Genomic DNA, 12,506 nt, shown 5'->3' on the forward strand with positions numbered 1-12,506 from the left:
TATTTTCAGATAATAATATTTTTATTCTGTACAAATGAACAAGGATTAATAAAATTATATTATCAAATATTTTCGAGTTGGGATAACAAAATTTAAACAAACAAGAGTTCTTTAGTTACCCTGAACCCTGCGAAAAGCTGATATTCCAATTAGTCTACGCTTAAAAAACGAAAACTATAAATTTTTAACGATGAAAAAATGGAATGAGTTATAGAAATATAAAAATACTCTCATATGGCGTATGATAAAAATTAAATTGATGTCTATATACATTAAGGCGTTACGGAATCGCTGAGATCGACTTAGATCGTCGTAACCGTTATAACCTGAACTCCCCATTGCTGTCCACTTTTAATTGCTGTCGAACAGGTGTAGGCTTTACATAATTTCAAACAATACGTTGACATCCAATATGATGTTGCCAAAAGTAGTTTATTTTGGGATAGCACTTTGAATAGAGTAGGGTAGAGGCTTATATACAACGCGTCAAGTAGTATATCAAGCAGCATGTACTTGTGTAATATGTATATATATTTAGATATAGACTTATGTATAAACGTACAATCGTACATATTGTGGTCTTATACTGTGTACTCAGCAAAAAAAAAAACAAAAAGAAAATAAAAATGTTGCTCTTTTTCTGGTCCGTCGCAGAAATTTATCAAATGCTCATGATAATGCTTAACGAAGCCATGACGACTGCCGCTGCCTGTACCAGCCAGGTCCGCAAATAGACGAGCGTATGCCTGCTAAGCTGTATGGCTATACGGCTGTATGGCTCCGGCCGTGTACAAATGTACTAGCTAATTATCTTGGGTCTTCTGCTTGGCCGTTCATGTATGTTCATTGTTCATTCCGTTGAGTACGTTCTGTGCATTCTCTGCGAGAAGACGCGAATTAATCATCGAGAATAAAGCGTAAAGAGATTCGATCCGCCATGCACGCCAAGAAGAAAACGCGAGCACGTAATCGACCCAGAAACAAATGCAATCAAATCAAGTCAGAGATCGATGAAACACAGATTTGTGTTGCAGCTGATTCCGACCTGGAGCAGATCCAGCCGGAACCTCCTAAAGTTGAAACGGACACCTCTGCCATTTCCCTAATACAAAAGATTCTTCGCAAGAAACTACTGTCCAAAGCGAATAGCTCAGCGTCGCCAAATCTTTCAAAGCCATCAAATGTTGAACATTCAAAAGTCCCTTCTCCAGTGCCCAAAGTTGGCCCACTGGGCAACAAAAGTGATGAAATAAATGATTTTCTAAAATGCATTGGAACGAAGTTGCAAAAAGGTTCATATTCAGCCATCATTGTATCTATACCAAATGGATATTTGGTGTAAAGAATGAATTTAGTAAAGCGTTTATAGTGAATAAAAACCCTTATGTAACTCTCTCTAGGCTCGAATGAGTTGACCAAGGGAGCCCTTCTTAGCCAACTGGGCGAAATGTTTAGCACAGCGCCCTTACCTGATGCCGAGTCATCCGATGAGGAGGCCGAGTACGTGGAGTACATATATAAGCCACGACAATATTTCATGACATCGTTGTGTAACGTAAGTGCTACAAGCAGCTTCTTGGGCGATTCATATATAATCATCGGTCTTCACAGCATTGCAAATTGGATCTGTGCGGCCGTCAGATGATTCCTTGTAAAAGCTGTGGAATGGTTTACTACTGCACCGTCCTGCACATGCGGGACGATCAGGGGCATCGCCAGTTATGCTACGGCCTGCGGCAACTGGAAGAGCAACATGGCCACGACATCTTCTATAAGAGTGGAGATTTTAGTGCCGAGCAGTTCCGATCCTACCGCATCGTGAGCATACGTCAAGTGGAGCAGGCGATCAATCGATCACTAACGGCCACCGAACAGGAAGTATTGCTCTTTCCGTTCATATGTGGCTATGCAAAGTGCCGGGAGCACAAATTCAAAAAACTAAAGGCATGTGTTAATTGTGGCGAGGTTGCGTTCTGCAAGGATAAGCAGGAACATCTAAGCGCCAGTCATGCCGAATGGTGCAGCACCTACAAGCTGTTCAAGGCAATTGTGATGTTCCAGGCGAAGTTTGGACGTGTGGAACCTCCGCTGCCCGACAAGGTGTTACGAGATACGCCCATGTCCTGCTCCAATACCAGGCAAATATTGAAAAAGCTAAATTTCAGTAAGTGATTGTGTTTCTGCATTGCCTGCTCTACTTCTTGAAATTCAATCTTGCATTTCGCAGATGTGGCTGAGGGATGCGAATTTGCGGCGTTGACGCAAGTAGCCACCGGACCGCTGACAGCGTTTTTCGCTCTTAAGCTTTGTGGACGTCTGGCAGCTAAGCAGCTTACAATTCATTTGATCGGTGCGGAAATGGAGTTCGAAGTGGATGTATTTCAAAAATGGGAGATTTTCTTGCTACACATATTGCCGTCAGTCGCAAACTTGAATATCGTTTTTGTTGGACCGGAGCTTAATCCCAATAATATATCGTTCGATCAACTATCAACAATTAAGTGAGTGCATTTCCTTAGAATTTCAGCAAATGTGTTTATCACCATTCTCGCTTTTTTAGGTGCTGTCGCCTCTGTCGGAAAACACAACGAACAGTACAATATAATTTTGAGAACCGTCTTTATCACAACTATTACTTGGATCCAGATTTTCAAAAGCCCGATTTAGGTAATTGCTTCTCAATGTAAATACAAAGACCCTTCTTTATTACTATATTTAAACTTCAATATTCTTTATTTTTACTTTGAACTTTGTATTTTTTTTAGTATTCTAAGTCAACGGGTAAATGTTATTTAGAACTAAGATAATAATAACAATAATTATTAAAATGTATGTTTATCACAACCAATATTATTTCTTTTTCCAATTTACAGTCTGCTTTTTCAACTCGGGCTTGTATCGGGCTACAGGCTATGCCTTGGAGGACAGCTGGCCGGAGACTATTCGGGCAACATTGAACCTAAAATGCCCCATTGTTGTTACATCATATACTAAATACGAAGCCCCACTGGATTTAAGTCAATTTCTAAATCAATCCAACCGTCATTTAACTGTGGTGCTACCGCCGACTACGAATCCGTTTGGATCGGAAAAACCAGAACGTAATTTTATATCAGACGATGAAGCACCATTCATGTTCAAGAATTATCAATGTTTCGTTGTTGAATAGGTTCGTCTGTAACCCATGTTGATTATCTATCTGAATAAAAGAAATCATTGTATATTTGTTTTTGTATTTTTAAAATCAAATCTTATAAATGGTGTTGGATTCTATTAGGTGAAACATCCTTGATTTAATTTTACGTTGACATTTTTCCAAATTTTATATGAGTTTGTCAAACGTGTTGAAAACGAAAAAATTTTTTTGTTTACATTTACGATTGCTAGAAAACTGCGATTTTTGGTGCATGGGAATTTAAAAACGATTGGTAAACTTTATTCATTTTCTTTTAGAGTTATATCTAAAAGCAATCTTGTGTTCTAGCTCTCCCGGTCGAATAGTTTTAAAAATCTATAAAAAATTACGAAATTGCTTCGCCGGCATTTTTAATATATATGAATAATCGAAGAACTCATGTTTAATAAAGTTTTAGTTTCGTTTATGTTGAAAACAAGGCATTTAAATTTTTACCGTTTTACCTAAGTTACTCACCACATTTTAAATTAATAAAGTCTTGGCAATTATCTGAAATCGGCATACCACCACTGACAGTCGTGTGATCACGAAAACCTATCGAAAACGTATCGGATTGTAAAAAAGTGTAAGAGGAAGACAACGCGCAATTATAGTAAATAAAAGTACAATTTTAAACGTAAATATGAGCGATTGTGATTTTAAGGAGCTTCGTGCTAAGCTCGATGTAATGGGCTTCAACCAGACGTTACCAGTGCTAGCAATTCCGCTGGTTGGAGCCATCTTTGGCGATCTAATAAAAACAACGGAATGCCTCCGTGATACAAAGAAGCAAGTTGTTGAGTTATTAGAAGTAAGTTTACAAGAGCTAATATCGTTTAATATAGCTAGAAAAGTTTACTTGAAAAATTATTTTAGGAAAAAGCGTGCTGGGAGTTGGGAGTTGAGCCCTATAAATGTGACAATTCGCGTTTACTGGCCGAGTGTAATGAGCTGCACCTGAAAACTCTTCAGGAACGAGAAGGCTATGAGCTTCGGCTTTGTGGTATGTATTGAGTTACCATTATTTTGCGTAAATAAAAAATGTCCCCGTAGAGGCGGAACGCCGAATACGCAATCTGCAGACTGACAGTGAGCATTTGCAGAACCATAATGTCCAACTCCAAGCTCAACTGGATACGTTTTTATCAAAGCAACTAATCAATGCAACATCTGCCAAAAAAACGTTCACTGCGTTAACGAAGAGTATGTAATACAGAACAAAGCATACTTTTAACTAAATACCATTCAATCCATGTATAGCTAAAAAACCTTTTATTACTACCGTACGCTCTGGAGAAGTGCTGCCCCCTTCATACACTCCTTCATTGAAATGCACAAAGTGTAATGTTGGAGTGATTCAAAAGACTACAACTGCAAGTAAGGATGGCGAGACCGTCACATCAGAAGAGATTGACAAACTACAAAATGAACTCAAGACTGCTGGCGAGCAGCTGGAATTTTATAAACGGAAAGTGGAATCGCGGAACCGTGAGATTAGAAGATTAAACGATATGCTCTCAGGTGGCCGACCTCCCGCAGCCTTAGCAAAGGAATGCTGCTACACGGAAGTGGCCGCTCTCTCACAAGATGTTGAGCTGCTACAGCGAGAAAAAAGCGACTTGGCGACGCAGGTTACCGAGTATCAAGACAAGATGCACGATGCCATGCAGCGGGCGTTGCGTCTAGAGGAAGAAAAACAAAGATTGCAAACGCATCTGTACGAGCTAAAGGAAGCTGCTTTACAAGTGGAGCAACAAGCCAATTCTGAAATAGATTCGAAAGAATCGGAGCTGCGACAACTTCAAATTGAGGTAAAGCAATTGCACCAGCGCATCGATCAGAGCTCCAAGGGACGCCAGACTGCCGGATGTGAGAAATCTGCACTCCATGATGACAAACGTGTGCTTAACGAAAGAATCAATGTGCTGACTTGCCGTGAAGAGGAGTTACAAATAATGAATGAAAAGCTTAAAAAGAAGCTGCTCAAAATGGATACTAAAATGTCAGCGGTGCAAAAAGCGTTGCAAGAACAAGTGCAACAAAGAAGTGTTACACTGGATGAGGAAAAAATTCGACTTAAGTCCGAGCGCGACTTCTTCCAAAAGGAGTATCTACGTCTCATGAGCAAAGCCGGTTCGGATTCCGAGATAGCATTTCTACACGCCCAAATCAAATCAAAGGATGATGAGTTACATGTTTTGCGGTCGGAGTTATGCATGATGTCCACAACAAAGCTCCAGCAGTCGCCCCGAAAGAGTGACAACTTATCGCCACCCACCGTTAGCAGTACGTATAGCTCTGCTAATCGTAGTGACTGTGTCCAGGCTGCCATTGCTCGGATTGAGCGCGAACGCGATTGTGCACGTGTTGAGCTCGAACGTATGCGTTGTGAGCGGGACACACTGCGGGAAAAACAAATAAGCAGTTTGCAACTGCACGCTGAGGAATTGCAAACGCTGCGCATGCGCAATACGGACTTGCAGGATCGTATACGCCAACTAGAGCGCGATTACCGTGAGTTGAATTCAGCCCGCGTTCCCACTGAAACACACAATGCTCTCTTGAAGGAAGATGTATCTGAGTTGAAACAACGTTTATCGGTGCTGCAAACCGATATAGAGAACTTGAGAACTGAGAATGGACAATTAACGTAAGTGCTTATACTGTATTGTATTAGGCTCTGCAAAGTTCACTAATTGTATCTTTAATAGATTGATTAACGAACAATATGAACGCCTTATAGCCGATTATCAAAGTAAGCTTATAGTAGCGGAGCGTCAGGTACATAAGGCTGATGTTCGTGCCAGCACACTGGATTCCAGTCGCGAAACGAATCGCAATGAGGTTAATCAATTGCGTACTGAACTCGGGTCACTTCGGCAGACTTATATTGCCTTGGAGCATGAAAAGGATTCACTAGTGGTAATTCGGGATCTGCTTATTTCTATATTTCTTTATTTCATTTACCGACTAACCATAGAATCAATTGGATAAAAAAACTACGAGGCTTTTTAAATTGGAATATGAGATCAAAGACTGTGAAGATAAACGAAAGGCACTCGAGCAAACGGTTAAAGAACTGGAGTTACAAGTTAAGTAAGTAATCAATTACACATTAATTAGAACTGAAGTCAAGTAGAGTCGACGGTCATGTCATACGAAGATGACTTACATAAAAATATTTATTTATATTATCTACAGTTTACTTAAACATTTATACAGTTGCTGGAGTAATACATTCATGGCACAATCTCCCACCCTGGCGCCTTTTAAAGCCAAACTTTGGCTGCGAACGTTAGCCAAATATATCTAAGAACCACCTAAAAGGAAATGAAACGATTAAATCGATAGATCTTATATACAATCGTAGGTCTTCCAGAACTTCGGTTCACAGATTAGGAAAATCATAGATAATTAAGTAGAACAGACATGCGCTGACAATTGGATAACAAATAGTATGGAATCAGCGCAAATCCATTTTCGATTTAAAAGCTCGTCAAAGGATAGAACAAGGCAACACTATTGCTGGGGTCGGAAGTGGGTTGTTTAGTGAGGAAATTCGAGTTACGACGCTCGATGGTTAAATACCTCGCCAGGCTTACGCTGGGTGCGCTGCAGCTGTGCGTTCCGCCGTGTTCTCTCTCGGCTGGCGTGTAACCTGGCCGGCACACACATTTGGCTTTGCTGGCAAATCCCAAGAGTGTAGTGCTATTAGTTGTTTGCGTTTTCAGCGGCTCCAGCCATTGACCGGCACCGCAAGGTCCTCGCGTGTAAAGCTTATGGCACTGGCCATTCATTTCAACCATTCCGGGCGTAGCCTCACAAATGCTCTTCTCCTGGTCGCTGCTGGTTGAACACTGCTGGTCCAAGTTTGTAATGACGCCCGCACAGCCGCATATGCCGTTGTAGGAAATTCCGTCGAGAGATGGTCTTGCCGTAAAATCAAAGACCACTACTTGGTGCAGAGAGCACGGTCCCTGTGAACCGATTCTGTAGCATGAGTCCTCGGCAGGGAAATAGAGCCGATTTTTGCCACAGAAATTCCGTACACACGAGGTTTGATTGATCAAAAACTCGTTAGCTGCACAAGGTCCACGGGTATAGAGGCGATAACAAAGACCGTCGGCCCACGGTACATATCCCTCCTTACACATGCACTTGGCATGTGACACGATCTGCATGTCCTCTTGACCTACCTCAATATCATCGGGTACACGAAAGATATGACCAGGTAGACAAGGGCCTGGAGTGTCTACAATAAATACTGATATTCAATTTGGATCTCTTTAAATTTGTTGTGCTTTAGACCTACCAAGCTCGTAGCACATCTGGTGTGGTGCGTGGTAGTGAGGCAAATGTCGCTGGCAATCACAGCGGCCACCGGGTAGAAATATGTGACCCGGTGTTGAGCAGGGTCCTATAGTGTAGTGCTCGTAGCACGATTCCTCTACTACATAGTAGTATGGTCGCAACTCTCCTTGTTGCTCACAGCGGCACTCGGCCAAACCGTCTTCGTTCCGTGCAAGCAGCTTGCCTCGAATGCAGGGACCCTTCGAGTATTTGGGGTAACACTTGCCGTCTTTTGGCCAGAAAAGCATTCCATCGTTGCAGTGAAGTGGGCGTTTACAGCTGCCCCACCGATTGTCAGCTCTGAAATAGCATAATGTATGGCTGTGCCAACAACTCAGAATTACAAGTGCCTACCTTTTAAGCTGCTCTGGTATGGGCTGGAAGTACTCGCCGTGCTGACAGGGTCCGCGTTCGTAAAGTTTGTGGCAAGCATTCGTGACCGCACTGAGCGCGGTACCTGGTGGGCAGCGACACTCCGCCATGGAAACATCTTTCCTCTTAGCGCTTGTTGGTGTTGGACTCAGTTCCATAGTGTCGGGACAAGGATAGCCAAGTGTGAAGATCTTAAAGCATTTCTTTAGCGGTGCCCAGTAGAGCAGCTGCCAGCCGCCGGTCATGCTGGCACACGGGTTTTTTGCCGGGTCACTCCAGGGCGGCGGCACAATGCCACCCAAAGCTTGATGTTGTGTCAGCAAAAGCAACAAGTAGGTGAATATGCTGCTACTGGCCTGCAGGGCCGCCCAGTAGACCAGCAGCTTCCGGCGCTTCATTCGCATCGTTAGCGGCTGCAAGTACGGATAATTGTGGACTGGATTAAATTTTGCCAATACGGCTTTGACGTATTTTCTATTGTGTGACTTGGTCAATGGCTTATGGCCATTAATTAATTAATTAATTCATTGATTTTTACTCAGCTTTGAAGCATGGACAGAAGACTTAACGCCTCGAGATGCGATCCTCCTAAAAGTAATAGGCTAAATATTTCTTTGATTGTGAGCTTAAAGCAGGTCCAAATTAAATTAGCCAACTTGCAGGTCGATGTGTTGTGTAGCAATTTTGCTGATTCCGCGACTTACAAAAATAACAAACACAAAAAAAACACGGTAATTTAAAAACCAGTATGTGGTCGTGCGCTGTTAACCATGACCTAAATGCGCATTTATCTTGACTTCTTTCTTTCATTTCCCTGCCCTTGCGGAAGTTGCCTCGAAGAAAAATTCTCTTGGTCAACGAGTGCCTAAAATCGAAGTCACATTTACATAATCGCTGTGCTTTGAAAACTTCCATGTGGTTAGTGACGAAACAAGTGGCAGAAGCAGCGAACAAACAGCAGACAGCAGACATCAGCCAGCCATGCTGTGCCGTAAAAACCTGCAACACTGCACTAATTCCCCAATTTTTTCCAACCGCGGTATGCCCCGGGCTTGGGCTTTGCCTCGGATAACCAACAAGCAACAGCTAAAAACGAACAGGCAGTGGAGTAGGCAACAGTCAACAGCCAACAGCTGCTGCCTGAGCTATAAATAATGCATTAGGCTAACCGCAGCTTACGCTGCTTTGACTTGTTTTGGGTTTCTTGTTGAAGTCGCTGGCTTCGGCTGTCGTAACAACTAACAGCGACGGGTTTCCTAATGCCGCAAAGCAGAGTATTCTCTTTTGTTTGGTCAAAAAGAACACAGTTGCTAAACAAAAGCCATTTCAGCCTCATCAATTTTTTGGTATGGATCTCGAGCCATGATCTGTTTGTTTGTGTATGTATCCAAGACGGATTGCTGAGGTTTAAGCTCAAGAGTACTTCGTGCTAATTTTTAGCAAGGGTTAGCCGTGTTTCCTAATATGCATGCTCACCTCGCGGCGAGGTTTTGATGTTTTATGTTGAGCTTTGATACGCCCCCAATCACGAGAATCGCACGAGATCACAGTCGAGACACAATCAGCAGCGGCTATGTCTGATTTGACTCCGATTTTGACTTCAAGCCCAATGCCAGTTCACACATGTAGCAGAACGGTGCACAACACGAGACTCGACCACTTAAACCGACCATTCGCTTGCGCAGGTAACAGACGTTTGAGCGGCTATACGATGGGACCAGCGCACAGACCGAGCCAGGTAACACAATGCGTTTCTCTCTTCCTATCACACTCTCTTTGCATTGTTACTCTTGGCAATGTTGCTCTTCTATTTACCATAAACTTCTCTCTTAAATAAACAAGATTCAGTAAAATGTTTCTTTTTTCAATGTTTCTTATATTTGCCACCGTGTGAGCTCAGCCTTAAAGGTTCTTCGAGCATAATTAAGTTTTAGTTCAAGTTATTTATATGAGTGACACCTGCCAGGCAATACTGATTGACATCGATGACCGTCAGACTTGTCTTTGGCGTCGCCTCGTCAGAAGCAAACCGGGTCTGTGTGTGTCTGACTGTTTACAGGGTCGCGCTTTGTTCTTGAGTTTGAATTCGAATTGCGGATATGTGCGGACGTGCCTAGCTTGTGAATGCAGAGTCCGCTCTTTGAATGGTTATCAAAGAGCGTGCACATAACATAAACTAATAATCGGGTTCTACTGCGGTTACTCATAGCTCGTTGTTTAATTATTTCAATTTGACCCCGTGACGGCAGAGGCCCAACTAAATGCCGTTAACTGAATGTGTTTGTGTTTGTTGCACTGGCCTAAGCCAAGTGCATGTGAGGACACAAAAAGAAGTAGTCTTTGCAGCCAATATTGAAACTGAAATCTGATTGCAGCAACCTGACCACAAGAACACGACAACGAGAATCGGAGTTGAATAGCACGTCAGCCGAAGGCAAGACATTGCGGCAGCAAATTGCGGCACTACAACTCAGCCGCGATGAAGCAATTGCGGAAAACGGGTACGTATAAATAAATAATATTGGGCAACATTATGCTTCATCACACATTAGTCTGACCGGTCCGTATCCATATAATTAACAACTCTTTTCTTAAGTTTTGTTTTGCCCGATCATTAGCTGGCTTTTTGTGACTGTTATCATTATTTTACATGTGATTTTTTTGTGACTCGACAGACGTCTCACGGACAAATTGAGCAATGCGCAAGGAGAATCGAATACGCTGCAAAATAAGCTCAAGGACTCGGAACAACAGGTGGCTAACATGAAACAGAAGCTGCACAAGTATGTCCAAGAGGTGAAAAGGGCCGAAGATTTGCTTATGGAAAAGGTATGTCGCTCAAGAATAGTTTGTAATTAGTTCATAAGGCATTTCGGGTTAATGTGCTAGGTATACTTTGTCTTAAAGGAAAAGGAGCGTGAGGAATTGCTAGACTGCTATCGCAATTTGACACACGACCAAGTCGTTTTGGAAGGCAACAATCAAAGCCTGGAGGTTGAGGCGAGTGAGTTCAAGTGAGTAGCTGACAAATATTAAGTATTATTAAATTAACTACAATCTAATTAAATGTATAAAAGGCAGCAAATTTGCGAACTACAGTGTGAAGTGCTTTCGCTCAAGGATCAGCTCCATTGCCGCCAGTGCAAAATTGACGAGCTCGAGATGCAGTTGACAGCTGCTCGTGCCTCTATGAGGTGCTTGGAAAGGGAGCTGGAGAACGCGCGTGAGCAGAAAATAGAGCTGGATGTGCGAAAGGAGCTTTGTGAAAAATTGGATGTAGAAAAAGAGAGGCTAAACGCTGAGCTAAACGAACTAAATGAAATTCGCAAAAAGGTGAGCGTATATGAATGTAGTGTGTATCTTTGCAATGGACGGTAATGGAGGTATGCTACAGTACATATAAATCATAATCATCCTCGTCATATTTACCTTAAAAAATATTATAAAAATGTAATTGTTCGCTTTAAGTTGCGTGTAAAAATTATGGTCCGTGTTTAACCTGTCATTGTACCATCCAAAATAATTAAATTACAGCTGGAAAAAGAATGCAAACAATTACGTGCCGAATCACAGCAAAAGTCTGCATTAAATGAGATCACCACTGAGACTACGGAGCAACTGTTGGAGCGCATCCGCGGCGAACAGCAGCGCCAAGATAACGCAGAGCTAACCGCGAAGCGCGAAATGGAGCGACTGCGGCAACTACATGAAAAGACATTGGTATTTATTTAATCAAAAAGCATGTTAACAATTCAAACAAACATTTCATTTGATTCATTGAAAACAGACGGAGCTCCAAGAAGAGCGGGAGCGTTGTAATGAGCAGGAACGTCTTGCCAATGAGTACGAGCAGCAGGCTCGGGAATTACGCAGAAATTTAGCAGAGGATCGCTTTTGCCAGGCGCGCACAAGGGAAGTCAGCCCAAGGGTCCAACAACAAACACTGTAAAATTGTTGAAGTGAATATGATGTATTCCGAAACATGTTTCGTTTTTTATTTCTGTTTGTATTTGCATTTGTATTTTGTATTACATTTTTTATATAGGTGTTGCGACATACATATTTGTAACTTACATTATAGAGTTATCTGATTCTTCATGCTCATGTTTATTTATGTCATTAGATTAATTTTTAACAAAACATTTAAATACAAAAAAATGCTTATTTAATATCAGATGGTTTAAGTTTAAGTTTATATGTATCTTTAAGGTTTTTATATTCTATTTTTATATTCTGATCGCATTAAAATGGGAAATCAGGGTTTTGTGCAAATGTATGTAACAGGCAGAAGGAAGCATGGCAGACCCCATATTTGTGATCAGGACGATAAGTTCAGTAGTTTTTTTTCGTTTTATTGTTAGCGATTAAAAACATGATCGAAGTGCAGTTAAATTATATCTCGTAAGACTTAAGAGCTAGAGCCTCCAGATTTTGTATTTAGTTTTATTTGTATTTTCTGTCATTTTTATTTTTATTATACTTTGGATATTGGCTCCAAATTTCCTCTTCTTTAAATTTAAGTTCAGTTGGAAATATGGCCAATATGTAAATGGGTTTGCATTATTACTTAACTACAATATCATATGCTGAAAATTTCATTAAAATCCAT

General features: G+C 41.6%; 2 protein-coding genes across 5 annotated transcripts; one reads left to right on the forward strand and one right to left on the reverse strand.

Moving 5' to 3' along the window:
- Positions 1-868: 868 nt before the first annotated feature.
- LOC111604284 (centrosomal protein of 135 kDa) lies at positions 869-11,894 on the forward strand. 3 transcript variants are annotated; one of them, XM_023322299.2, is made up of 13 exons: positions 3,271-3,428; positions 3,485-3,986; positions 4,052-4,178; positions 4,229-4,378; positions 4,436-5,825; positions 5,887-6,097; positions 6,156-6,271; positions 10,273-10,398; positions 10,573-10,726; positions 10,787-10,911; positions 10,975-11,230; positions 11,432-11,617; positions 11,685-11,894. In XM_023322299.2, exons 2-13 carry the CDS (start codon positions 3,819-3,821, stop codon positions 11,844-11,846), a joined length of 3,171 nt encoding a protein of 1,056 aa, XP_023178067.2. In that variant the 5' UTR covers positions 3,271-3,428; positions 3,485-3,818; the 3' UTR covers positions 11,847-11,894. The 3 variants fall into 3 exon arrangements, 2 of the variants coding, with proteins under 2 accessions (XP_023178067.2, XP_030078735.1); XM_030222875.1 differs by having other exon boundaries at positions 3,272-3,428; positions 10,805-10,911; XR_003944133.1 differs by lacking the exons at positions 4,052-4,178; positions 4,229-4,378; positions 4,436-5,825; ... (6 more) ...; positions 11,432-11,617; positions 11,685-11,894 and adding exons at positions 869-1,292; positions 1,401-1,555; positions 1,612-2,164; positions 2,228-2,501; positions 2,561-2,667 and having other exon boundaries at positions 2,874-3,428; positions 3,485-3,516.
- On the reverse strand, positions 6,304-9,681 carry LOC111604286. 2 transcript variants are annotated; one of them, XM_023322302.2, is made up of 4 exons: positions 9,374-9,681; positions 7,880-8,310; positions 7,488-7,825; positions 6,304-7,427 (listed from the first exon to the last, which is right to left on the reverse strand). In XM_023322302.2, exons 2-4 carry the CDS (start codon positions 8,299-8,301, stop codon positions 6,661-6,663), a joined length of 1,527 nt encoding a protein of 508 aa, XP_023178070.2. In that variant the 5' UTR covers positions 8,302-8,310; positions 9,374-9,681; the 3' UTR covers positions 6,304-6,660. The 2 variants fall into 2 exon arrangements, with proteins under 2 accessions (XP_023178070.2, XP_030078736.1); XM_030222876.1 differs by lacking the exon at positions 9,374-9,681 and having other exon boundaries at positions 7,880-8,344.
- Positions 11,895-12,506: the final 612 nt, after the last annotated feature.

The sequence above is a fragment of the Drosophila hydei genome, unplaced genomic scaffold (genome assembly GCF_003285905.1).
Source record: "Drosophila hydei strain 15085-1641.00,03,60 unplaced genomic scaffold, DhydRS2 tig00000001-arrow-pilon, whole genome shotgun sequence".
Lineage (NCBI taxonomy): Eukaryota > Metazoa > Arthropoda > Insecta > Diptera > Drosophilidae > Drosophila > Drosophila hydei.